We start from the raw sequence: 26,307 nt of genomic DNA, 5'->3' as shown, positions 1-26,307 counted from the left end.
GCCCAGTCTTCACAGATCCATCATCTTCATTAACTCATCATTCTATGAGACTCATCAGCCACCACCACCACCAGTGTCTGGACTCCAGACAATTATCTTTATCTGACTTGTCTCTCCTGATTGAAATAGTATTTGTCTTACAAAGTCAGCTGTATAAATGATTGACGACAAGTAACACATTTTAGCAACATTGTATTGTATATGGATTGTTGTGTTTCTACTTTTCTTTGTTGTTGTGGGGAATTAAATGCAAAAGTAGCAGATTTGATTTCCCTTTGTAAATAAACGGTAACATGCTGGTTTATACTGTAAATTACCGTAAAACCGAGTTATTCTATGATCACATACTGTAATTCAATATACAGTAAGATACTGTTGAAATCAATTACAGTCGATTACTGACGTCTCTGCTGCCAGTATTTTAGCATTATTTTTTGCACTCCAATCAGCCTGTTATCATGATAACATGCTAACATTAATTCTGCTGAACATGTTATATTGTTATGAACGACAGCATGCAGATGTTAGCATGCCAGAGCTTCTAGCATTGCTTTAAACTTTGAAGAATGAGGTGAACCAGCAAAAAGCAAGGTAGCAAAAGCCAAATGAATGAAGTAGAAAAAAGTAATATCTCGGTGCCACGCGTCTCATCATATTTCAGCCCAGTGCTGTAGCTCTGAACTCTGAAGACTGCAGGATTTATACAAGGGAAAAACAGCCATGCAAATAAGCCAAGCTGAAATTGTGTGCTGTGTGGGTTACGGCGTGTCAGAGTAATAATCCTGTTAGATATGTTAGCCAAGAACCCATGAATACAAAGAAGGTACTTTCTTTGGTTCCGTGTGGGGTGGAAGTACAGGGATATCCACTGTTTGAAATTTCAATTCCTAAGACCTTGTCATTTTGGTGTAATTTGTCTCATTAGGTGCAGTCACAGGCCAAGGGGTTCACGCTCCACTTGGAATATCGAGTTTCTTATCACACACATTTTCATCACTCTGCTTTTCGTCTGAGTGGCAGGACAGTGACAGAGAAACTCCCTGAAATATATAGAACTTCACAAAGTTTTGTGTTAATTTAACCAGTGTTTCGTTTTGCATTTCAATGGCACTTTATTTCTTATTTCAGTATCAACTGAATCCTTTTAGAATACTGTTCCTTAAATTATCTGCCAGAACTAAAAGTGAAGAGAGCCAATTTGTATATCTTCTTAATGAGAAGTGGAGAGCTACAAAGACTTTCTCCAATATATAGGTTGTGTAGGTTCTACCTTATTAAGTTTAATATATAATCTTAAATGTAAGAAAAGGATAGAAATTTGAGTATGATTCAGCACAATGTAGATAAAAGCACAAAGCAAGTCCACGTTCTATTGGTCATATTGCTCCTGCTTTTTATTTAGAAACCCCACTTAACTGTGGACAGAAGGAGGCGGAAAATAAATGTATAACGAAAGGACTTTAAATACCAAATATAGCAAATACCAAAAACAAAAACCGAATGACCTTATCCCATCACATTTTTAAAAGCTCAACAAAAACACCTGGAGTAAAGAATTTACGCTACAGCAGTGGCAGCTCTGGTAAAAATGAGGATTTATTACAGTTTTCTTTCTCCTCTGTCTTGCCCTGTAAATTAATGTCTTGCTTGCAAAAAATTGAATGGAAAAATATTGAATAGGTCACTGGAGCGAGGGTGTAGGTGTGTGCGTGTGTTTATTCTGTATCACTTAAAGGACTTAAATACACTTTCTTGCCGAGAATTAGATGAGAAGATATACAGGCGTTCAACGTTCACGTCCGTCTGCCAGGAGATGCTTAGCTTAGCTTAGCATAAAGACTGAAAACACAGGGAAACAGCTAGCCTGACTCTGTCCAAAAATGTAATAATCCACCCACCAGCATCTTTAAAGCATCTAATTAGGCCATTATCTTTTAGTTGAATCTGTACAATTAACAATGTATAAGAACAGAATGCTGTCAAGACATTGTTTCCCTGTTTTCAGTCTTTGAAAAATTGTACCTGCTAAACATCAACTCACTTGCATTATTATTCTGAACATGATGTATTTTTTGCTAAGTTAACAGTTTCCTGATAGAAACACATTCATGGTCCCCAGAAGATGAATTGCAATCACTTTGATCCCCTAACCTTTCATCTAGCGCCATCGTCTAGTAAAAATTACCTTTATGACCAAATACCTGCAAAACGAATTACATTCCCATCAGCCTCAACTTGTGATTAGAGCTAATTAGCAAATGTTAGCATGCTTGCATGTCAAACTAAGATGGTGAACATGGTAATAAAGTTCTTAATAATTCGTCGTACAGCCCCAGAGAGCTGCTAGCATAGCTGTAGACTCGTGTTTACTGTGTAATGTCAACTCTAATTCTTTTCTCTTATTTCATTGAAAAGAAAGTATTTAGTAGAGATTCTAATCATTACGGCTTTTATTATCATCCATATAAGAGTTTGAAGCCTGAACTGAGTTTATTTTAATCTATGCCTTATTCCATCTGCTGATGGAATAAGGCATAAAGCAAAGAGTCAAATACCTCCCTCTTATATTCCCTCTTGTCTTGGTGGTGCCCAGCAAACAATGTGGGCTTCGTAGATAACTGGGACACTTTCTGGGGAAAACCTGGTTTGCTTAGGAGGGACGGCATTCATCCTACTTTGGATGGAGCAGATCTCATCTCTGCAAATCTGACCCAGTTTCTGTATGGACAACATGGACACCATGTGTTGATGGATGATCTGCTCCATAGGCTTCAGAAATACATGCATGGACATGACAACCCAGAGATCAGACCAGGAAGCAGAGTTGCAGTCTTACACACCATTAGAGCAGTTACTCACGCAAAACCACATAGAGACTGTGTCTGCCCCACGGCCACTTAAATGAATTAAATCAAAAATAAACGATCGAGGAGTTAAACTAAATATCTTAATCCAAGTTAAAACTACCGCAACAGTACAACAAAATAGGATAATTAAATGTGGACTCTTAAATATCAGATCTTTGTCATCTAAAGCTCTAATAGTAAATAAGCTAATATCAGATACTCATATTCATTTATTTTGTCTTACTGAAACCTGGCTGAGTAATGATGAATATGTCAGCCTAAATGAATCAACTCCTCCAAGTCATATCAATACTCACATTCCTCGAGGCGCCGGCCGAGGAGGTGGAGTAGCAGCCATCTTTGACTCTAGCCTATTATTAAACCCTAAACCTAAACTAGACTATAACTCATTTGAAAGCTTGGTTCTTAGTCTTTCACACCCAACCTGGAAAACAATACAGCCAGTTATATTTGTTATAGTGTGGGCCCCAGGTCCGTATTCGGAATTTTTATCGGAATCTTTTCAGTTTTTATCAAGTCTAGTCCTTAAAACAGATTAAGTAATTATTGTAGGTGACTTTAATATTCATGTGGATGTCGAGAACAATAGCCTCAGTCCTGCATTTATTTCATTATTAGATTCGATTGGTTTCTGTCAGAATGTACAGAAACCCACTCACTGTTTTAACCACACTCTCGACCTGGTTCTGACTTATGGCATTAACATAGAAGATTTAATAGTCTGTCCACAGAACCCTCTTCTATCGGACCATTATCTAATAACCTTTCAATTCTTACTAACGGAGTGTACACCGTTAAGCAAGAGTTACTACACTAGATGTCTATCTGATGGTGCCGTAGCTCAATTTAAAGAAGTGATTCCGTCTGTATTTAACTCAATACCATGCTTCGATGTGACGGAGGACTCCTGTGCTGGCTTTAGTCCGACCCAGATTGATCATCTTGTTGACAGTGCTACAAGCTCACTGAGAAGGACACGAGACTCTATTGCTCCTTTAAAAAAGAAGTTGGTAAAACAAAGGAGATTCGCTCCATGGTATAACCCTGAAACCCGCAAATTAAAGCAAACAGCACGAAAACTTGAAAGAACATGACGTTCCACTAACTTGGAAGAATCTCGGTTACTCTGGCGAGACAGTCTTAAGACATATAAGAAGGCCCTCCGTAATGCCAGAGCAGCTTATTACTCATCGTTAATGGAGAAAAATAAGAACAACCCCAGGTTCCTCTTCAGCACTGTAGCCAGGCTGACAGAGAGTCACAGCTCTGTTGTGCCGAGTATCCCTATAGACCTCAGTAGCAATGACTTCATGAACTTCTTTAATGATAAGATTATAATTATTAGAGAGAACATTAATAATCTCCTGCCCTCGACCGATCGAGCTTTCCACAACTAGAGTAACCTTAGAAACAGCTGTAAACCCTGATATATGTTTAGATGGCTTTAATCCCATTGACCTTGACAAACTGACTTCAACAATTTTACGTCTAAACCTTCCACCTGTCTCTTAGACCCTACACCGACTAGGCTGCTTAAAGAAGTGCTACCATTAATTAGCACAACTTTATTAGATATCATCAACCTGTCTTTAGTAACAGGTCATGTACCACAGTCCTTCAAAGTAGCTGTGATTAAACCTCTTCTTAAGAAGCCCACTCTGGATCCAGAGGTGTTGGCCAACTATAGACCGATCTCTAACCTTCCCTTCCTCTGTAAGATCCTTGAGAAAGCAGTTGCAAATCAGTTGTGTGACTTTCTGTGTAACAATAGTTTATTTGAGGATTTTCAGTCAGGATTTAGAAAGCATCATAGCACAGAGACAGCTCTGGTAAAAATAGCTAATGACCTTCTAATCGCATCAGACAAAGGACTCGTCTCTGTTCTTGTCCTGTTAGACCTTTGTGCTGCATTCGACACAATAGACCACTACATCCTGTTGCAGAGATATAGACCACTACATCCTGTTGCAGAGACTGGAACATTATATTGGCATCAAAGGAACCGCACTGAACTGGTTTGGATCCTATCTATCGGATCGATCTCAGTTTGTTTATGAAAATGATGAAGCCTCGATGAAGACCAACGTCAGATATGGAGTTCCACAAGGTTCTGTGCTTGGACCAATCTTGTTCACCTTATATATGCTTCCTTTAGGCAATGTTATCAGAAAACACTCTACAACCTTTCATTGTTATGCAGATGATACTCAATTATATATATCGATCAAACCAGATGAAACCAACCAGCTCGCTAAAATGCAAGCGTGTCTTAAGGACATAAAAACCTGGATGACCTGCAACTTCCTGATGTTAAACTCAGACAAAACTGAAGTTATTCTACTAGGCCCAGAACACCTCCGAAATCAGTTATCTAATGATATAGATTCTCTAGATGGCATTGCGCTGGCATCCAGCAGCACCGTCAAGAATCTTGGAGTTACCTTTGATCAGGATTTGTCTTTCAACTCTCAGATAAAACTTATTTCTAGGACTGCCTTTTTTCACCTACGTAATATTTCAAAAATCAGGCACATCCTATCTCAAAGCGATGCAGAGAAATGAGTTCATGGATTTGTTACCTCTAGACTAGATTATTGCAATTCCTTATTTTCAGGCTGCTCTAATAAGTCTCTTAAATCTCTCCAGCTGATCCAGAATGCTGCAGCTCGTGTACTAACAAGAACTAAGAGGAGAGATCATATTACTCCTGTATTAGCTTCTCTGCACTGGCTCCCTGTAAAATCTAGAATAGAATTTAAAATCCTTTTACTTACCTACAAAGCCCGAATTGGTCAGGCTCCATCATATCTTAAAGAGCTTATAGTACCATACTGCCCTACTAGAGAGCTGCGATCCATTAATTCAGGATTACTTGTGGTTCCTAGAGTCTTAAAACGTAGGATGGAAGCCAGAGCCTTCAGTTATCAAGCTCCTCTTCTGTGGAACCAGCTTCCCGTTTCAGTCCGGGGGGCAGACACACTCACCACATTTAAGAGTAGGCTTAAGACTTTCCTCTTTGACAGTGCTTATAGTTAGGGCTGGCTCTGGCTTGCCTTGGACCGGCCCATGGACAAACTGGTAAAGGCAAAAACTACAGGGGGACTTCCTACACTGAGCACCTCTCTCCTCCTCTTCTTCACCTCCGTCTGTATGCATTGATGTCCCATTAATGCTCATTACTAACTTTACTTCTTCCCCGGAGTATTTGTGCTTTCTCGCCTCACAGGATGACCGCAGTTTTATCTGGACACTGGTTCTTCAACCAGCCATGGCCCTGCTGACACCTACTACGATCTTCATTGTTAACATTATTAATCCTATTACCGATACCATTAATGCACAGTACTGATTTTGTCTCTTCCCCGGAGTCCTTGTGCTTCCTCTCCTCACAGGTTTCCATGGAGCATGGTTTCATCTGGACCCTGGTCCTTCCTCCTACCATGGTCCTGCTGACTCCAACTGCTAATATCACTTTTATTATTACTCACATTACTATTTCATATTACCGATACCATTAATGCATATTATTGACCTGCTTCTTCACCAGAGTCTCTGTGCTTTCTCGCCTCACAGGTTCCTGTGTATCCGGGTTTACCTGGACCAGGTGTTGCCTCCTGTCGTGGTTGTGTCATACATTGAATGTGCTGTAATTACATTGAATGTGTTGTAATTCACTATCCTGTTCTACACATGACATCATTGCACTTCTGTCCATCCTGGGAGAGGGATCCCTCCTCTATTGCTCTCCCACAGGTTTCTTCCTCTTTCCTCCCCGTTAAAGGGGTTTTTTGGAGAGTTTTTCCTGTTCTGATGTGAGGGTTCTGGGATAAGAGGATGTCAAATGTGTACATATTGTAAAGCCCTCTGAGGCAAATTTGTAATTTGTGATTTTGGGCTACACAAAAATAAATTGAATTGAATTATATAAGCGAGAGGCTACATATCGACAGTACGCTCTGAAGCTGCGCTCACAATTATTTATCTCTCTATTCCTGGGAGGACGCTGTTGACAGCGTCTCATCTCACTGTCTGAGTACCGCTGGCTTCCATTAGGACAGGGATTGCAATGTGATGTCTTTGTGGGAGGTTCACCGGTTGCACTTTGTTTAAAAGCTTTGAAAGCAGAAGTGATACCGAGGCAAGAAAGAAAAACATTTATTGTTTATGAATGTGGTGTCACACAGGTCCTGTCAGAAAAGAAACAGGGAGGTGAGGTCTTGGTTTTGAGGTCTCTGTGATAATCCTGCCCTCCCCTCTTCATCTTTCACAACAGGCAGCTGGACTTTGGAATTGTTCACCGTCGAGAACAACCTGCACATTCGTGTAAAAGCGATACATTGCGATTGCAAAAGACAGTCTAACATTCCACATGACGACTAGGCTTTATATTTGTGATGCCCACTGTAGTTTATATTGTTATAAAAATGTACAGAATAACATTTTTTGTGTCTCAGTGCAAAAGATATATTCGAAAAGAATTTCAGAAAAAGCCGTGCCCTTGATAAATGTCCCCCTCCCACCCACGTCTCCCCCCTGATCTGTGGCCCCCAACAGTATAATAACTGGCCCGTTCACAGGACCACCAATAAATAACCAACAGAAGCAGTTTTACAGTCACCGTCAGATAGCAGCAGTGTTTCAGCTTTGACTTTAAATACATATTCACAAACAACAGTGTGCCACTGTACACCCACAATTCTTCAGAACAACTTTAACTATAGATAATAATAATTACAGTTGTATTGATAGTAATTACCATGACGATACCAACCCCCCTCCCCCCCAGAAAAAAGAAAAGAAAATCCAATGTGTCACATCTGCATTAAAGTATTTACATTGCTTTTTCAAGTTCTCTGGCTTAATTTCCCGTGTGTGAATTTCCCAAGTAAAAGAAGGCAATGAAGTGTCTCTAAGGTAAAAGGCTGGGTGTATGGGGAGTTTATCAGCTGGTGCAGATGCTGTTGATGGAGATGATGGCGGGGTCCACCAGGCCCAGCTCCTCGTGCTCGTTGACGCACAGCTGATATCCGCAGCCCCGGCGGCGCTTCAGTGGGGTCACCTTGGCGCCGGGCTTGGCGCGGGGCGGCAAGAGGAAGCCCACGCTCCCCGCGATCAGCATGTGCCAGATGCTGTGGATGTAGAAGTAGTTTTCCTCCGTCTCCACGAAGGCGTAGAGGGCCACGGCTGACGTGGCAATCATGGTGCCCGGGAAGAGGAAGAACACCCAGCGCTTCCAGGTGGGCGGGTAGCAACGCCGCCGCCGGATGGTGCGCACCGTCTGACGGACACATAAAACAACGTTTTTCAACATCACTATTCAGACCAATTTTTTTATTAGGTTTAATTAAAGCACATTTTAGTCTAAATGTATTTATTCGTGCAGTATTGAATACTTTGTTTTTTGATACATTAATATAACTATACTTGGGAGCTGGGAAATGACAGTTACATTAAGTCTAATGGTGCGTTCACACCAAACGCGGCGTGAATTATTCGTGCGAGTAGATTACATACAAAGTCTATGCACCGACCAGAGAAAATGAAATACATTTCACTCAGGTAACCGCTAAACCGTTAAACCAGAGAAACACACTTGAAAGAATTAAAATGTATGAATGAACAGTTGGCTTGACACTACTTTGAAGAGGAATTTAATGTCATATGCTCTGTTAGAAGATCCCTTATGGCAGTACTGTGCTTAAAAGGTATCACCAAACGCTTTCTCCTAAATAGAGAAAAACCTGCCGACAGCAGTTTAAATTGTTGAAATCTGGGCGATAACTTCAGTTTATCAAACAGAAACGCGAAATGTCCAGTGTTCTTTCCTAATGAGTTTCAAATTAATACACTCCTTTCCAATAAACTTTCTAAGAAAATCAGTTGCGCGTCAATTTATTTCCAGAAAACTATTAGGAAACCAAGGGACCCATTCAATTCTACAGTTAATTTATTTTCTAGTTGATCTCAAAGGCCCCCGCGTTTAATGTTCTTCTTTCCTTAATTTAATGAACTCATTTCATGTATAAGCGGGATATTGAAGTGGGAGATCACACAGGGAGCAGTCATTCAAAAATGGAGACCAATGGGATTTGGGTGAGGCAGCGGCAGGCCGGTTCGCTTTGATTGGAGGGAAAGAGAGAGAGAGAGAGAGAGAGAGAGAGAGACGGGATTCTTCATAAATCCCTGTTGGTTTTTATTGTCTGAAATTTGCATTCATGCCTCCCGCCGCAGCGTAAAGTCCATCACAATGATCATAATCAGCCGACAGATGTCTTTAAATGAGTCACCAGTGATTGGACAGTCACCGCTTTGGCTGTTTTTTTGTTATCTACGCTCGCGTTCTCTTCTACCAGTAACATGTACAAGATGTTTATTTTTGTTTAACACAGAGCAATGAGCTCATTCGTCGCCGAGCTTGTGGCACAGAGTAACTCGGACATTTTGTTTCTTCCTAAACAGCGTTCAGAGAGTGCTTCGTTGTTGAATTTGGTTTCTATTTTCATCGGTTCATAAACACCGATTGCTTTTATTCGATTTTTATTTTTATTCAACATTTCCATAAAGAATCCCGACACTGTCGAGGGAAATGTGAGCCGTTCATGAGAGACACAAATAATTAGATGCATTCTGTCGGTAAAATGGCTCTGATTGAGTTACTATGCCAAATGCATTTTAGGTTAAAGACTAATAATCTATGTGAAGCCAAGTGACGAAAAACATGAAATGTGTTGTTTGCTGCTCCAGACATTTTGGATCTGCACGTTTGTTTTTTCCCCAGTTAAGACAAACAATTGCAGCCCTGGATGATCTTTTCAGGCATAAAACCTTGTTTAGTTTGGAGGGCCGGGGATATTCGGCATTGACATAATTTAACTTCTCCCTACTGCTGCTGACACCTCTGTGAAGCAGCAGACGCCCCCGTGCCCTTCACTTGACTGATCTAATTCAGTTGTGTCTCGGAACGTTCAGAACGTCGGGGCTTTGCAGGAACATGACACGTTGAAATGAAAGGGGGCTCTTGTAGAAAAATGTGTGGCGCTCAAACTCGGAGGCGTGGCGGCACAGAGTGCTGAAACGCAGACGTACGCTATTGAGCAGCTGATAAATTATGAAGTGTCGAGCGATCAAAGCGTGAATGCAGGTTTGAAGAAAACAAAAAAAACGCCACATTAGCATAAGATCCAAGTGACCTTTTATGGAGCCGTCGCTGCGCTAGTTAGTGTGGAGTTCATCGCCATAGAGGGATTATTTGGCTCTGTCTGTCGTTTTTGCAGTGCACAAAATCTGTGTACCATTCTGTAGATATTGTCACAGTATACCAGACCGTGATATTTTATATTTGTCAAATAACATACAAGCCATCTGTAATTGAATTACAAATGTGCCACAACCGAAGGAAAGCCAGCCAAAGTGGAAGCCAATGGCTTCATGTAAATCTTCTAATCCACATTTCATTGATACAGTAGTAGCATGCGTGAATTCTGAAACGCTGTTGTTAATCTCAAGAAAAAGGTTCTCCTCTATGATAAAATATACTATCTCCTAGTTTTGGTGCTAAAACTGCTAAACTGGGTTTAACATGGTGGAAATAAACAGTGCTTCGTCTTCCACTGCTTCCGTAGGATCCTCCAGCTCAGAGACCCGGTGACTCTCACAGCTAACTCCCACACTTTATTCAAAGCGAAGCTTTCTCCAAGGAACCACAAACCTTGTTTTCAAACTCATGTCAGAGGTTTGGTGTTAAAGACTTTTATTTTTTATTTTTACTTTTTTCAAGAAACCTTGCCTGAAAGACTATTATTTTTTATCTTCTCAGTTCAGGGAGCACATTATGACTCGGAGAAGAGTCAGTGGAAGTATAAGCTGACTTATAATGGGTTGTAGTTCCATTATAAGTCAGCTTGTACTCACACACTGTATTATATTTTTGGGTAAAAACATATCTTTACCTCGAAAATACAGAGATGTGCATGTGAACCACAGATTAATTGTACAGTTTAACATTAACCATCCCAGTGTGAAATAAAGTTTTACTGACATCGTTATCCGTCAATATTCAGTAAAAATATGAGATCAGGACATCATTTATGCTTTTCTCATCAGCAATCTCTGATAATGTTACATTGTAAACAACTAATCTGTGTTTAAATTGAAAGGAGGAGAGCTAGAAATGTTAGCAGCACCGTGAAGGGACAACTAACGAAGGTTCCGTTCAATTACATTATGATGCGTTCAGGCTCTGTTCAGTGAAAATGGGCGAATGTAAATTATAACGTTAGCATAATGTGTTCACATGTAATCTGTAAAATGTAGTGTTGGTGAGAAACTTGAATAAATCAAGTTGTTTGAAGGAGATGTTTTCATAACAACATAAATATATATTAGAGATGAATTATGACCTGTTTATGAGCAGATTATAATACATCAATAAAACTACTAATGACAAACTTTGTTTTAATCAATGAAAATACAATCTTTTTTCCTTATCATTTGAATTTTGTGTTTTTATGAAGAAAAAAAATATATAACTGACTATAACAAAGTGAAAGGATACATTTAAAATGTTTGATGCTTTACAAACTTCAGAGCGTTGAAAGGATTTTGGGATGGTGGCAAAAAATGTAGCCTTGTAAACCAACTTCTATAATCAAACAACAAAGGGATCTGTTTCTGCCAATATGGATCATCAATGATCATCAATTAGTATCAGCGGCAAAAAGACGTGATCAATGATCTTTAAATGTTATAGTAGCAACCATGAATTGACTGGTCGACTAATCGCGCACATCTCTAGCGACTATGGTGCAAGTAAACTCATTATGGAATAAACCCATTTTAGCTTTAGGCTACTGGTCTACTGTGCAGTGAATACATGAGTTGCTCTTACCCATGCCACGGCCATGATGCCCAGAGCAAACAGACTGGGTCCCAGCAGGTTCCACAGACCGTGACGGTCTAGCTGCAGAGCCATGGACAGAGACATCGCCCCCAGCAGATACAGCACCTTGACAGAAAACACACGGATCAATAATAGCCCTCCATAAAACACTGTTGACACTTTTTTACTTCGCCAGTAAAAAGGAAGACGTTTATGTGGTCTGGAAACAGAACATCGCTGCTTTTGGAGAGAAAAACTACTTTACAATTCAAATGTTCTCCTCACGTGTGAGAAAAATGGTGACAAAAGCTTTGCAGTCTTTGAGTAATGATTGACGTTTACCAAAACACCGGGAGACGGTTTTCATTCAGTGTTTGTGGAACGACATTTTCATTCTTTCTGCACCTGTGTCCTGCTTTTTTTTCTTGCTTTTTTTGGAAATGAGCATTCTACTTTTCCTAACACAGCTGGCGCATTCATGGCGGTCTAGTGTAGAACTGTGTTATTGCAGAAAAAAAGAAAGAAAGTTTGAATGTACCACAAACAGGCAGGAAACAGAAGGAGTGGGTGGGTGCAAGTCAGTTCAGTTCAGTGAGAAAACTGAGTAGTGCAGTAAAGAAGAATTGAAATACATCATTACATTAGTCATTTAGCACAGTGGTTCTCAACTGGTCTGGCTGCGGGACCCACCATCACCCCTTAATGACGCACGACCCAAATTATATATACATATATATAAAATTTATATATTCAAATTATATATATATATATATATATATATATATATATATATATATATATAAAATTTGGGTATATCTATGTTCAAGAAGTCTAACGTCTGTGTAGTAAACCGTCAAATCAAATAAAGAAAGTACACATCAATTATATTTTAACAAATATTCTCATTTTTCAAATTTAACTGGATGGATTATAAATAATACATAGAAATACATGAATAAATGTTCTTCTCATTTCAAGTAAAATAACGGCTGGATTAAAGAATAAATTACGTAATACAATTCATTTTAGATAAATTATGTTCACTGAATTGCCCTGCAGCTTTAAATTCAGTTCATTCAGGGTGAAGTGAAAAAGCCACAATATTATATTTTTCTCATCTTCTAAAAAGAGAAAGTAGTGTTGGAAGAATTCACTTACATGAGTCTAATGACTCTGGTCTCTGGTCATTTTCTCTTTTGGAAATCGTCCTATGATTTGACTTTCACAACTCACACTTCAATAGTCCTGCTCTGCCTTCTGTATGCTCGTCCCTCCCCGTGTGTCACGGCGTGTGTACATCTCACTCAAGTCAGGAAACTTGTCAGAATGCCCATATTTGATTGGCTGAGCTGCATCACGTGATGTGATTCACAACGCATTGGTCAGTGTTTTTCCTGCACCACTGAACAAGTGCCGTAAATGCTGGAATAATTCCGCTGCATAAAAAATGCCCTTCAAAATAAAATCACAATTTTTTTTTTGTTTTTGTCAGGCAAAGGCCCGCGACCCACTGAAAACGGGTCCGCGACCCACTTTTGGGTCACGACCCACCAGTTGAGAATCACTGATTTAGCAGACTTACAATTCAGATTCTATCACATTCACACACCGTATGGCACAGCTACAGGAGCAATTTTGGGGTCAAGTGATGTGTCCTTGCTCAAGGACACATCAACATGCGACTGTGGAGCCGGGGATTGAACTGCCGATCCTCTGATTGAAGGACGGACCTGCTCTCCAGCCACAGTCGCCACTGTCATGGGAGTTCACGGGTAGGACCCAAACGCAAGACCACAGGAGACAGAAGTGAATATTAACAGGTTTTATTTAGACTGTGCGTGCAGGTGTGGAGCCCATGGTCCGACACCCGAGTGGCAGATCGACGGTGTGAGGGCCGTGGCTCGACACTGGAGGGCTGGTGGGTTGACGGCGAGTGTAGTCCGTTTAACACAAGGCGGGCAGAGCGGCGGAATGTAATCCGTAGACCACAAGGAGGGCAGAGCGGCGGAGTGTAATCCACAAACACAAGGAGGGCAGAGGATGCCACGGGGTTACAGCGGGTGGAAGACGGTACGACCTGACAACCCCAGACTGCAGGACCAGAGTTTATATAGAGGCAGGAGACTCATTAGTGGGCCCTGAGTCTGGTGTGTCAGGCTGCAGGAGGTGATCGGCTGGAGTGTCCTCAGCTGTGCACAATCAAGGGTGCGGCCATGGGAGGTGTCTGGAGGCAGAGGACAAACACAGAGCACATGGCACACAATAACAAACAGGGGAATGACAGGACACATGAGGAGAGGAGATCAGGGGAAACACCCAACGGGTCAGACAGGGATCCTGGATCCTGACAGTACCCCCCCTTAAGGAACGGATTCCAGACGTACAACAAGACACAAAACAGGGCGGGTGGAGGGGGTCCGGAGGAGGGATGTCCCCACAGCTACAAGGCCGACTAGGGTGGGCGGCGGGGGTCCGGAGGAGGGGTGACAGGATCTGACCGGCCACGGGGGTGCCGAAGAGCGTCGGCCACCGGTGCTCCGGCGGACGGCCGGGAGGGCAGAAGGGCTCCGGACACGGGTGCTCCGGCGGTCGCTGCTGCTCTGGGACGGCAGCGGCGGGAACTGGAGGTCGCTGCTGCTCTGGGACGGCAGCGGCGGGAACTGGAGGTCGCTGCTGCTCTGGGACGGCAGCGGCCGGGACTGGAGGTCGCTGCTGCTCTGGGACGGCAGCGGCCGGGACAGGAGGTCGCCGCGGTACGGAGACGGCGGCGGCCGGGACTGGAGGTCGCTGCTGCTCTGGGACGGCAGCGGCCGGGACTGGAGGTCGCTGCTGCTCTGGGACGGCAGCGGCCGGGACAGGAGGTCGCCGCGGTACGGAGACGGCGGCGGCCGGGACTGGAGGTCGCCGCGGTACGGAGACGGCGGCGGCCGGGACTGGAGGTCGCTGCTGCTCTGGGACGGCAGCGGCCGGGACTGGAGGTCGCCGCAGTTCGGAGACGGCGGCGGCCGGGACTGGGGAAAGCTGTGCCGCAGAGGCGGTAGGAACTGGAGCTGGCTGCGGCGAAGAGGTGGCAGGAACAGGAGCTGGCTGCAATGCCGTCCGAATACGGGGAGCCGGAGGGGCCACCGAGTGTTCCGCTACACTTGCTTGGCTCCGTCTCCGGCTGAGAAGGTGCTTGGCCATATAATCAGAGACCCCCAGAGGGTCAAAAACTCTCATCAGATCCGCCACAAAGTCCACATAACCCACAGTATTAGGCCGCTCAAAACCTAACGTTCCCGCGGCCCAGTCCAAAGCCCTTCCCCGCAGTAATCCCACCACGTAGGACACCTTGGACCCGTCCGAGGCAAAAGTCTGAGGCTGACGGTCAAATACCCGTTGGCATAGCAACAGGAAGCCCTGGCACTTCCCCAGTGTTCCGTCGTAGGGATCCGGAGCCGGCACGGGGGATTCCCAGAACGGCGGAGCGAGGACAGGCGGGAATAGTGCGGGTGCTGGAACTGGTGGAGACTTGACTGTCCGGGCTAGTTCCTGCCCGCACCAGCCAATCCGAGAAACCTCAGCAGCGAAACCTCTCATCTCCTCCAGCAGCCTGGTAGTGCTGCGCAGCGTAGCTGCTCCTGTGGTTGCTGGGTCCATTATGGTCAGGTCGTTCTGTCATGGGAGTTCACAGGTAGGACCCAAACGCAAGACCACAGGAGACAGAAGTGAATATTAACAGGTTTTATTTAGACTGTGCGTGCAGGTGTGGAGCCCGTGGTCCAACACCCGAGTGGCAGATCGACGGTGTGAGGGCCGTGGCTCGACACCGGAGGGCTGGTGGGTTGACGGCGAGTGTAGTCCGTTTAACACAAGGCGGGCAGAGCGGCGGAGTGTAATCCGTAGACCACAAGGAGGGCAGAGCGGCGGAGTGTAATCTATAAACACAAGGAGGGCAGAGGATGCCACGGGGTTACAGCGGGTGGAAGACGGTACGACCTGACAACCCCAGACTGCAGGACCAGAGTTTATATAGAGGCAGGAGACTCATTAGTGGGCCCTGAGTCTGGTGTGTCAGGCTGCAGGAGGTGATCGGCTGGAGTGTCCTCAGCTGTGCACAATCAAGGGTGCGGCCATGGGAGGTGTCTGGAGGCAGAGGACAAACACAGAGCACATGGCACACAATAACAAACAGGGGAATGACAGAACACATGAGGAGAGGAGATCAGGGGAAACACCCAACGGGTCAGACAGGGATCCTGGATCCTGACAGCCACAATCATTTGGTACAAGTCCCTATTGTAATGCACAACGAACTCTAGTGTCAAAAGTGGTAACAGTTTGTTCTTAGCTTAGCAAGAAAGCTAATTTTGAAACCTATATTTAATTAACAACTGGGACTGGAGATATTCTATATTTTTCTTATTATCAACCAATCCCACTGAATATATCGTATTCCTCTCTCCCATAGAGCTTCATTGTTGAGCCAAAGATAATAAAAACATATCAATGAGCCACACTGTTGAACTGGGTGACATGTCCCTTCATTATCCTACACACCTGTTTATTTAGACTCAATCCCACATATACAATATGCACCAGAGCACTGTGTATTAGTTTGCCACTGAAAATAGTCCTCAACAAATGCACTATTTACTCCTGTTTGAGTAATACAAAGCTACAGTGCAGTATTTAAGGAGATTAGCATATATTTTTTTCAAAATGAAACAATATATTTGTTAAACATTTACTTACATCTTCTGTACGAATGGAATTGCTACATTTAAGTCAGAAAGCATTGAGAGAAAAGATGCCAACCATATCCTCTAATGTCAACTGCCACTACACGAGCTGGCTTTTAGCAGTAGCGTGCAAATCTGTGATTACAAAAAAAGGTGAAAGCCTGTAATTTTGTAAACATGGTATCAGTTTAATGCATTAGTGCTGGAATACTGTACATAAGTGCTTGCAGAATATTATTGAGAGCCCGTGCTATAAATAATGCAAGTTTAGGTTTTTTTTTTTTTTTCCAAGCTCACAATTTGACATAAAGCCACAGGATATAAAAGAAATAAAGTGAGAGTTGAAAAAATCAATAAGCTGTGCTACACATGCGTTGGGAGAACTTAAGCCTCTCCAGGATGCCTGAGGTCTGCGTTATTCTGTCTGGAAGGAAACATGAGGAGAAATTGGGGGGATTTTTCAGCGGGAAAGGGATGACCCATGCTGCAGGAGAACAGCACTAATTGGCACAGACCAAGGAGGAGAGCAGCAGCGTGGTGCAGCCCGAGGACTCGGTGCGCCAACAGTAATCAGTCATACTGCACTGCTGGATCGCACAGGGGCCCCCAAACATGCATGTATACATGTATAGACCCTTTTACAACAGACGTCATGATTAAGTCACGGTGTTAGCTGGCAAAATTCACACACACACACACACACTATCTCGGCCCTTGGGTCCTTCACCCTCTACTGCTGCTGCGGTCATGGACTTCAACAAACAAACAAACAAACACACATACACAAACACAAACACACACACACACACATACACCGTCTCTCTCTAGTACACAAACACACAAAGCTCCACTTGCCAGTCCTGACATGTGCGATTTGATTAGTGGCTGTGTTCTGCAGCGCTCAGCAAAAAATGAAAACTCTAGAGGACAGCAGATGTTCGTATACACTCCCTCCCTCCCACTACTCCGCCCCCTCTCTCTCTCGGTGTGTCATTTATGGACATGAACACACACACACACACACACACTTTCCCTGAGACTGCTCCCTCTTGGTGTGCAGCCAGGGAGTGACCCAGGGACAAGGTGCACCTGTTAGTGTTTACTGCTATCCACCACAATATGTCAACAACCGCGGAATTCAGAGCACATTGATCTTCTGATTATTAACTAAAGATTGAGGCATATGCGGTACCCATTGAAATCTCTCCGTCACTGCTCTACTTCTCAGTCCGCCATCACCTCTTTGCTGCGGGGTTCACCTCACTAAACAACCATCACAACATGGAGCTCTCGTTCAACGCATGACTGCAGACATACGTTTTTTGACGTACAAATCGCCGCCCATCATCTGAAGTTCTTGCTGTAGCCGCACTTGGAGACACAACCGAGCCAATCAGAGCCTTTCATGTGGCCGGATCGGACGGTGTGCTGCTTGTTAAAAAAAAGCAGCGATCTGATCTGTAATAAACGATCAGATAGCTCAAGGCTCCTACACTTTGTCGTGCACTGTAGATGTAGTGTGCTCGACTTCTCATATCGAAAAGCACACACGTATCAGGACAAACTACAGTGCCATTAAAATAGTCCCTTTTCTTCCTTTCAGCTACATCACTTGACTCTTCTTCAAGGATAATTAGGTAGAGCTTGGCTACCCACCTGTTTGATGATGGACTTTAGCCTGGCCATCGCAATGACAGTGACCCACACCGACATGAGCGAGCCGAGGAAGTCACAGAACTGCAGGACGTCGTACTCCATGATGCAGAAGACCACAATGCCCGGCTGGTCGCATGCGTGGTAGAACTGTCAGAGGAGAGGGAGGAGGCAGCGGGTGGTTGAAGCAGCGAGCAGATGTGACAGGGACAAAAAACATCAGTACAATTAGGATATATTTTTTTGTAGTGAGTTTGTTCTTACTTGACAACAGCTAACGTGCACGCTATTGTTTGACGAGCTGCGGTCGTCGGCTTATCCCAACGACTCTCAGACAAAGTGATAGATCTTTCTGGTTTGGTCTAAATTTAGCCCCAAATCGGTCTTCTGTTACAGTCACCACTGCATAAAAAAACAAACTCTTTCTTTGTCTGTGATCAATTCTTACATTTCTGAAATTGTTGTTTTTTAACCAAGCAGTAGTACAAAAAATAAAAATACTATTTATTTTTAACCGTCTACACAAATCTTAGATGTCTGGAGTCATCTTGTCCGTGTCTTTACAGGGCTGTTTTTTTTTCATGCAGGGCTCAAGTTGTTCTGAAAGTCACCTAACAAACGAGTACATATCCTTTACTTGTTAAACATTTACAAAGCCAATTGATTTGTTTTTGATATTTAAAATTGCCCAATGTTTGCACCCATGTTTGCTGCTTTTCGTCTTACTTACAGATAACTCAAGTCAAGTTTAGCTGCAGATGAAGCGGTAATTGTTCAGGTTTTATTTTAAATTTTTATATAGGATAGAACATGCACCGGTTTTGTTCTTCCGTGGCAGTCACTCACAGTGGAGAAGAACATGGTGAAGATATAGACCGAGGCCTCCAGCAGGTAGTGGCTTCGGACGGCGATGACCACGGGCGGGACGAACATCAGGTTGCTGAGGCACAGCAGCAGAGTGGAGAGGAGCTGGAAACTGTAGGAGTAGGCCTCCGAGTTGTCCGTGCATCCCCAGCCATCCCAGCCTAACACACACACACACATGCACACACACACACACACACACAGTCAGTACTGTGTGATGATCTAAGAAAGTAAAGATCTAACAGCTTTTTGCAAGCTTTAAAGGTATAAAAAAAATAGAGTTGAAGCGTTTCCGACTTCCTTTAACTCTAAATAAACTTTTAGGAAGGTCTTCTTAAATCTTTCGGCTGAATGGATGAGAAGGAATTCTTCTGTGGATGAATCAGTTTGTTTCAAAAGCTCATTCCCTTTCAGAATTTAACAGTACCACTTAAAATGCGTCAAATATTTATCTCGCAACGAGATAAACGCTTCATCGGCCCTTCCGCACAAACAGACATTCCTCTGTGAACAAAAACAACAACAATCAAAAGCAGATATGTGTGAAGTTGTTTATCCCGTAAATAATGGAGCCTCCTGGTGTGAACTCCCTCCTATGTTAAAACGCCCCCCGCTTTGACACTCGAATTGGATCCGTATCAAGTGGTGGATTGGATGAGACAGCGCAAATTAAATATTCGTGAGCGCTGTTGGACCGGGATGGGGGAGTTTGCATCGCAAGACGGGCCAAGGGCAAGTGCTGCATGCAAAGCGTCTGCCAGGAAGCAGTCGCACATATGAGGTATGACAATGGATTTAACTGAAGAGAAAGCAGCTCTGATAAAAGAAGATCAAAGGCAGGATTAAAAAAAAAAAAAAGGCCTCAGAGGACATGCTTTGTTTAGTTTCATAAGCTCATATTTTATTGAAAACCTGCTGGTAATTAAGAGCGCGATTCGTTGGCTTATGTGAGAAGATTAATACCAGGCCGCTGTGTGACTCGTTGGGGACAGGGGCACACACTATATTGCCAGTTGAACTCTGGAAAAGAGAACCGTGCCATCCCACCTCGCTCTCTCATTTCCTCCTCACTCTGCATGACGCATTTTCCAGCAAATTAGAAATTCTTTGCACCGGTGATGACCCAGTTTCCTCTCAGGAAGTTGTATCTTATCTTGTATTAAAAAAATAAATACAAAAAAGCTTTTGACCACTGAAAATCACTTCAAATAATTAATCCATGGTCACACTTTTTTTTGCTAATTATTAATTGCTGATTAATAATTAAAGGCATTTGTTGAGTTCACACCACATTTGTACACTTATTTCTCCACTATCAAACGTCTTGCTTTACTCTGTTGGTACATGGCTTATATTGCTGGGTTTGGAGAATGTGAATGCAATGTGATAATAAAGCGGACATTAAAATAGAATCAAAAGAAGACATAAATGGACCACTGAATCTGAATTTAGTTCACATTTTTGAATTGTGCACAAATTCAAATCAATAAACAAAAGAGGGAAATAGAAAAACACGCCGACTTCGCAACGCACTACGACAGATCTTATAAAAGCTTGTTACCTGCTTTGCATTCACACGCAGCATAAAGGTAGTTGTTGGTGCGCAGAAGCTTGCACTGTCCATAGGTCCCACAGTCATTGATGCACGGAGTCAGATACGCGCGCATGTACACCTCGGGAGTGATGTTGGCGCATGCCTCGAATCTGGAAAAAGTCACAGACAGTTCAGAACGTTAGATGGAGGTGAACACGGGGACCATCAGAAGGGGAGATTAGCCTGTATGAAGGGCAGCTGAGATATTCTGCACTCAAGCTAGACCATCACTGGCGTCCAGACGGAAATATCTTAATAAGAAGTATTGGACGGATTGCCATGAAATGCTGTACAGCCATTTATTTCCTCAACGATGAAACCTAATGACTTTTGCAATGCCCTGACTTTTCCTCTTGTGTCACCATGAGGTCCACATTTGTGGTTTTGTTTGATATTTTGACAACTATTAGAGGGATTGCCATTAACTATCCATGCAGGACCCCCTCAGGATCAGGCTGTAACAATTATCATGATCCCTTCGCTGTTTATCTGGCACCTTCATCAGCTCAAAATACTTCACGGCCTAATGTTGCCAAACTAATCAAATTTACATCAGCTTCACATGTACTATGCATTTCCTGCTTATTAGCAATTGTTGCTAATGTGCTAAATTAGGATGGTAAACACTATACTTGCTAAGCATCAACACTGTGAGCATGTTAGTATGCTGACTTCATTTCACTCGGCACTGTCACATTATGTCTTCATAGAATCAATCAGTGTGACTGTAGACTGTGCCTTGTTGTTTTAATTGCTCCAGCACTATAGAGATCAAAAGGCCATTTAGGGTTGGCAGAATTGAGACAACTTTACTCTGTTAAGCGTGTGCAATCTCCAGAAGCAATTACACAAGTAATCATTCACAAAGTATGCCTGTGCTTTAGAGACCAACGAGGAATCTTGAGTTCTACGACTATAGTCTGACATTCATTGATTATCTCAATTGAACCTTCGTTAAGTCCCGCCCTCCAACGCAAACGTTATGTTTCCAAGTAAAAACCTGTGGAGATAACATTAGCAGAGTACGTTAGCACATCTTTGACTAGCATCAACACCATGCTAGCAACTGCAGCTACACTGAATGCATGCTGCTTTAGCTTTTTAATGATTGTAACAATGAACTAGAAAATGCATTTCCTGCTGAAAATGCGTTGGAATGCTGAAAGCTGAAATGAATCTCAAAAACATTGCTGAAAATAGATATCCAATTTTTTTTAAATTGCAAAAAGCTTAATAATTCAAAAAGTTGAAAGATTACAAATATGAAGTTATATCACCCCTCTCCTGAAAGAGCTGAACATTTTGATATTTGAACGGTTTCTGTAGCTTAAAAGAATTCCAGCGGTAGTGATATTTATTGTAGTAGTAGTTGAAGTTGTAGTTGAAGTATTATTAGCAGTATAAATATTAGTAGCATTTGAATAAGTACTAGCTGTAGCAGTAGTGATATTTGTAGTAACTGTCGTAGTAGCAGTTGTCGTCGAAGTATTAGTAATTAGAAGTAGTACTATCAGTAGTCATAGTAATAGCTGTAGTAGTGGTCGTAGTATTTTATATAACAGTAGTAGTAGTATAATAAGTAGTAGTAGTAAAAGTAAAGTCAGTTTTTGAAGAAGCAGTAGCAGTCGTATAGCTGTTGGGAACGTAAAGGAGCGTGTTTGGGTTATCAACATTTAAGAAACTGAATTCTTGACATCAATAGAATTATTAATGTATGTAACAATTATTAATGATTATTAATAACAACGGGGCACCACCCTGCGAACAGGGACCAATAACCAAACGATAAAACTAAGTCTCATAATTAGTGGCCACTCGTAATGTCAATAGTCGGGTGCGACTACACATTCAGTGACAGTGAAGGGTTGAATTCGAGCACAGACTACTAGATACAGTTTCATCAAATACATATGCACAAGTAATCACAGACGACTGCTCCTTAAAGTATAACAGAGTTTATTGAATCAAAATAATAAATGATCAAATCAATTAATATTGCAACCAACAAACGTTATCATACAATTTTATATGCCTAAACTAAAGAATGAATAAAATGGATGAGGGTGTATGTCTGTGTGTGTATGTGTGTGTGTAAAGGAGAGTCTTTAAGCTACAGCTAAAGACTACAAAGATGGCGGCGTCGAGTGACGCGGGCCAAAAGGGGAGGGGCCTTAAGATACTACAACTAAACTACCACCAGATGGCGGAGTCGAGTGACTCGGACACAAAATGGCGGTGAGACTGCTGTATGTAATCACGTGTGTCGATGCACACGTGTGTTGTGAGGCGATCGATTGAACGGGGTTTCCCCCAGGGGCAGAGATAGGAGCTGTGTGTGTGTGTTACGTGAGAGGAGGAATAAAAGGAAAAAGGAGTGAGAACTCGACGTGAATCACACTTCGGCGTGCGATGTTGTAGGGAGCCTGAGTTTGCTGGTTCTATCACGCATAAGTATACCGCTGTCGTCTTTGAACTGCCGGTAACTTATGCCGTGATAAGCCACGCACCTCAGCTCACTCACAGAGTCGAGTTAATGAAGAGAGAACTCCCACACGAAGTGTAATAAAACAAATGAAAATAAATCAAAATAAATCCCAAGCAAACAGTCATAGCAGTTAATACACAATGCAACGGAGCTTCTCTGGTCCGTAACAATTGCGTAAATACCTCCGTATAATGCAACAGTGTCTTAACACAAACAGAATACGGGAATGTACCATCGAGCGGATCTTGTGGTCCACGAGGAGTTGCGCAATACCTCGATATCGCGCGACAGTAACTTAAACACACAAAAACACGGGAATATCGACATATAAATGAATGGCCTGAATTAAACTTAAGTTAATTTAAGCTAAGCTATGCCCAGATACCATGAACCTTACTTGTCGATGCTTTGTTGCAACGTTGAGTGTTCGTGGGGAAGTTGTTCCTCCAGAAGAAGAAAAAGGAGCGAGACGACTGCGTCTTTCAGGGCGGCTGATGAGCGGCTGTTGTGTTCGGTCCGTTGTGGCGTGTCTTATGTGAACTCACGCGGGTCCGATCTGTACTCGCTGCAGGGAGTACAGTTTAACTTCGGCTGAGACGGCGTGGTCCGTACGTCTCCCGGTAATCATCGGTCAGGAGAGGATTAGACGTCTTCCTGCCGGAGTGTGCACAAAAATAAAAGAAGAGGAGACGGGTCGTGGGAGGGATTCGTCTCAGCGGGGTAAGGGAGCCTTACTCAAAGTGGAGCACTGTCTGTTTCGTCCAGCGAAATGGCTCGTGACCTGTCAGGGTTTGAGGAGGGGAGAAGGCCGTTGCTTCCTCGTGGCCTGCGTGGCCAGCGTCGCGCTGGCGGGGAAAGCTATGAGCAAGCAATGAGTGTGAGTTACAGACAGTTTTGTAGAACAGTGGTTGAACCACAGGGGTCCTGGGGTCTCTTGGCCTTCGGCCAATGAGATTGCAGCGGTGCATTCAGGTGACTTCAGGAACCATAGTTTTTTTGGGGGGGGGGAAATTCACACCCCAGTGTGAAATTCCTTCAGAGGAGGTTTGCTCTCATCAAACTACAAATCAGGATGAAACCTTTGCTTGAAAAAGGAAAGGCCTGATTCTCTTTGTCCACAGCACATGTTGAAGCCATATGGTCAGACACCAACATAGCTGTAGTAGTATTAGTACTGGTAGTAGCAGGAATAGCAATATTAGCAGTTGTGGAAAAGTAATAATAGTGGTAGTGGTAGTAATAGCAGTAGTGGTAGTAATAATATTTATGGTAGCAGTACTAGCAGTAGCAGTAGTAGTAATAGTAGCAACAGCAAAAATTGAAGTATTAGTCGTAGTAGTAGTAATACTAGAAATATTAGCAGTCGTAGTAGATGTCGCAGTATTAGTAAGAGCATTCATGTTTTCAACAAAAAAGCCTAATTTTGAGTTTAATGTTTAAATACAGTTAATCCATGAGGCTTTTATTTTGAAAGGGTGGGGCTGGGTGGGGGAGGGAGGGGGAGAGGAGACATAATCATAATGTTTGACACACATAAACAGAGGTTGTTAAATGACAGGCTTCATCACAAGCAGTTCAGTTAGAATTCACACTCTGGGGCTTTTATTTTGAAATGGCGTGTGTGTGTGTATGTGTGTGGGGGGGGGTGGAGGAGGGGGGAAAGACCTCTAAAGATCCCTAAGACCTGAATGACTGTATGAGAGAGAGACACAGAGAGAGAGAGGGAGAGGAGTGTATGTGCGCGTGTGTCTGTGAGTCTGTGTGTTTATAAACATCACTAATTGGCTCAATCGCGAACACCTGTGTGCCTGAAGCCATTTCATGGAGATAAAACAGGGAAACACCTCTCAAACAAATCATCAAAACTCCCATAACCGTAGCTCCTATTGCTCCGATATTAATAATTGAGGGGAAGAATGAGTTGAAGAACAGATCCTGTAAAAATTGTGTCTGTAGTGTAAAGAATGTGGCTTAACTGGCGATCTAGAAATGGTGTACCGTGTTCTGTGGAAGATGGAGCAGAAAGTTAGTTTTCCTCTCAATTAACGGCTTCCGTGTCAAATGTGGAAATCTGTGGGATTCCACAGTAATTTTTCTACGACAAGGACAATATTAGCTACTTCTACATCCAGAAATTATGCATGAAGAGTGAAGATTGTGGACACAGTGGCAAAATACAAATGTTTTTTTCACAAGAATCTCAAGCTGCTCTTCACTCTAGCGGTGACATCATGCACTCTAAGCTGCGCAATACACACCCATTATAAAGTCAGAAAAGGGCTGAAAAATCATAAAAGTTAAATTGCTGCAGTTCAAAAAGTTTAAAAGATATCAAAAAGCTGAATCATGTTGGCAATAGTTGAGGGTTTCCTCAACATTTGAAAGTTGAAATGGTGTCTGTAGCTGAAAGTATGAGGAAGTTGAAGGATTTGAAAGTTTAATAATTCAAAAAGTTTAAAGGTTAGAAATAGAAAAAGTCATAGCAGAGATGAGCTGAAGGAGCTGAACATTTTGATAGTTGAACGGTTTCTGTAGCTTAAAAAATGAAGAAGCGTTGCGACGAAAAACAGGGGGGGACGGAAGAAATAGTGGAATAAAGAAACAGGATAACAATAGTTGGAATGCTTAACAGCAATAGTGTATTTCTGTAAAAACTGGAGTCTAAAAGTGGCCGTCCGGCTGGCTAGGTGGACGAGGCCCTGTCCCCCCTCCTCTCTGGCTAAAAACAGCACCCCCTGTGGCACCCAGTGTAGACCCTCCCAAAACAAATCCACCATTTTCCTCTGTATGTCGGCTAAAAAACCTGAGGGAGGGTCTAGGCAGGTTAGTCGGTGCCACAGTTGGGATGCTATGAGATTATTTAACACCAGTACCCTACCTTTAAAAGATATCTGAGGGAGCAGCCACTTCCACCTGGAAAGTTTCCCCTCAATCTTCTCTGTGACGCCCTCCCAGTTCTTCTGGACGATGTTCTCTTGCCCAAGATGTATCCCCAGGTATTTAAACCCATCCTTCCTCCACACAAGGCTCTGGGGGAGAACTGGGAGGCCGCCATGCCATTCACCGACAGCGAGGGCCTCGCTTGTCCTCCAGTTCACCCTCGCTGCCGATGTCCTGCTAAAAACCCCCACAATGTTCGTTAAAAGGTCTGCATCCCTCTGGTCCTTAATAAAAACAACAACATCATCAGCATACGCAGATAAAATCATGTTCTTACTAAAACCAGGTAAAACCAGGTAAAACCA

The 26,307-nt window shown here is 43.0% G+C and overlaps 1 protein-coding gene across 1 annotated transcript in view; it reads right to left on the bottom strand.

Annotated features, from left to right (window-relative positions):
* Positions 1 to 7,564: 7,564 nt before the first annotated feature.
* tmem8b (transmembrane protein 8B) overlaps positions 7,565 to 26,307 on the bottom strand; it is a 66,428-nt gene continuing 47,685 nt past the window's right edge. The window contains exons 7-11 of the mRNA XM_079271067.1: positions 20,545 to 20,687; positions 18,966 to 19,144; positions 18,123 to 18,269; positions 11,755 to 11,871; positions 7,565 to 8,145 (exon numbers count right to left, since the gene is read on the bottom strand). Of these exons, the coding sequence (XP_079127193.1) occupies positions 7,810 to 8,145; positions 11,755 to 11,871; positions 18,123 to 18,269; positions 18,966 to 19,144; positions 20,545 to 20,687 (922 nt within the window). The 3' untranslated portion in view covers positions 7,565 to 7,809. The remainder of the gene's footprint in view (positions 8,146 to 11,754; positions 11,872 to 18,122; positions 18,270 to 18,965; positions 19,145 to 20,544; positions 20,688 to 26,307) is intronic.

This window comes from Melanostigma gelatinosum, assembly GCF_949748355.1.
Source record: "Melanostigma gelatinosum genome assembly, chromosome: 6".
NCBI classification, from domain to species: Eukaryota; Metazoa; Chordata; class Actinopteri; order Perciformes; family Zoarcidae; genus Melanostigma; species Melanostigma gelatinosum.
This window is presented reverse-complemented; position numbering and strand designations above follow the sequence as displayed.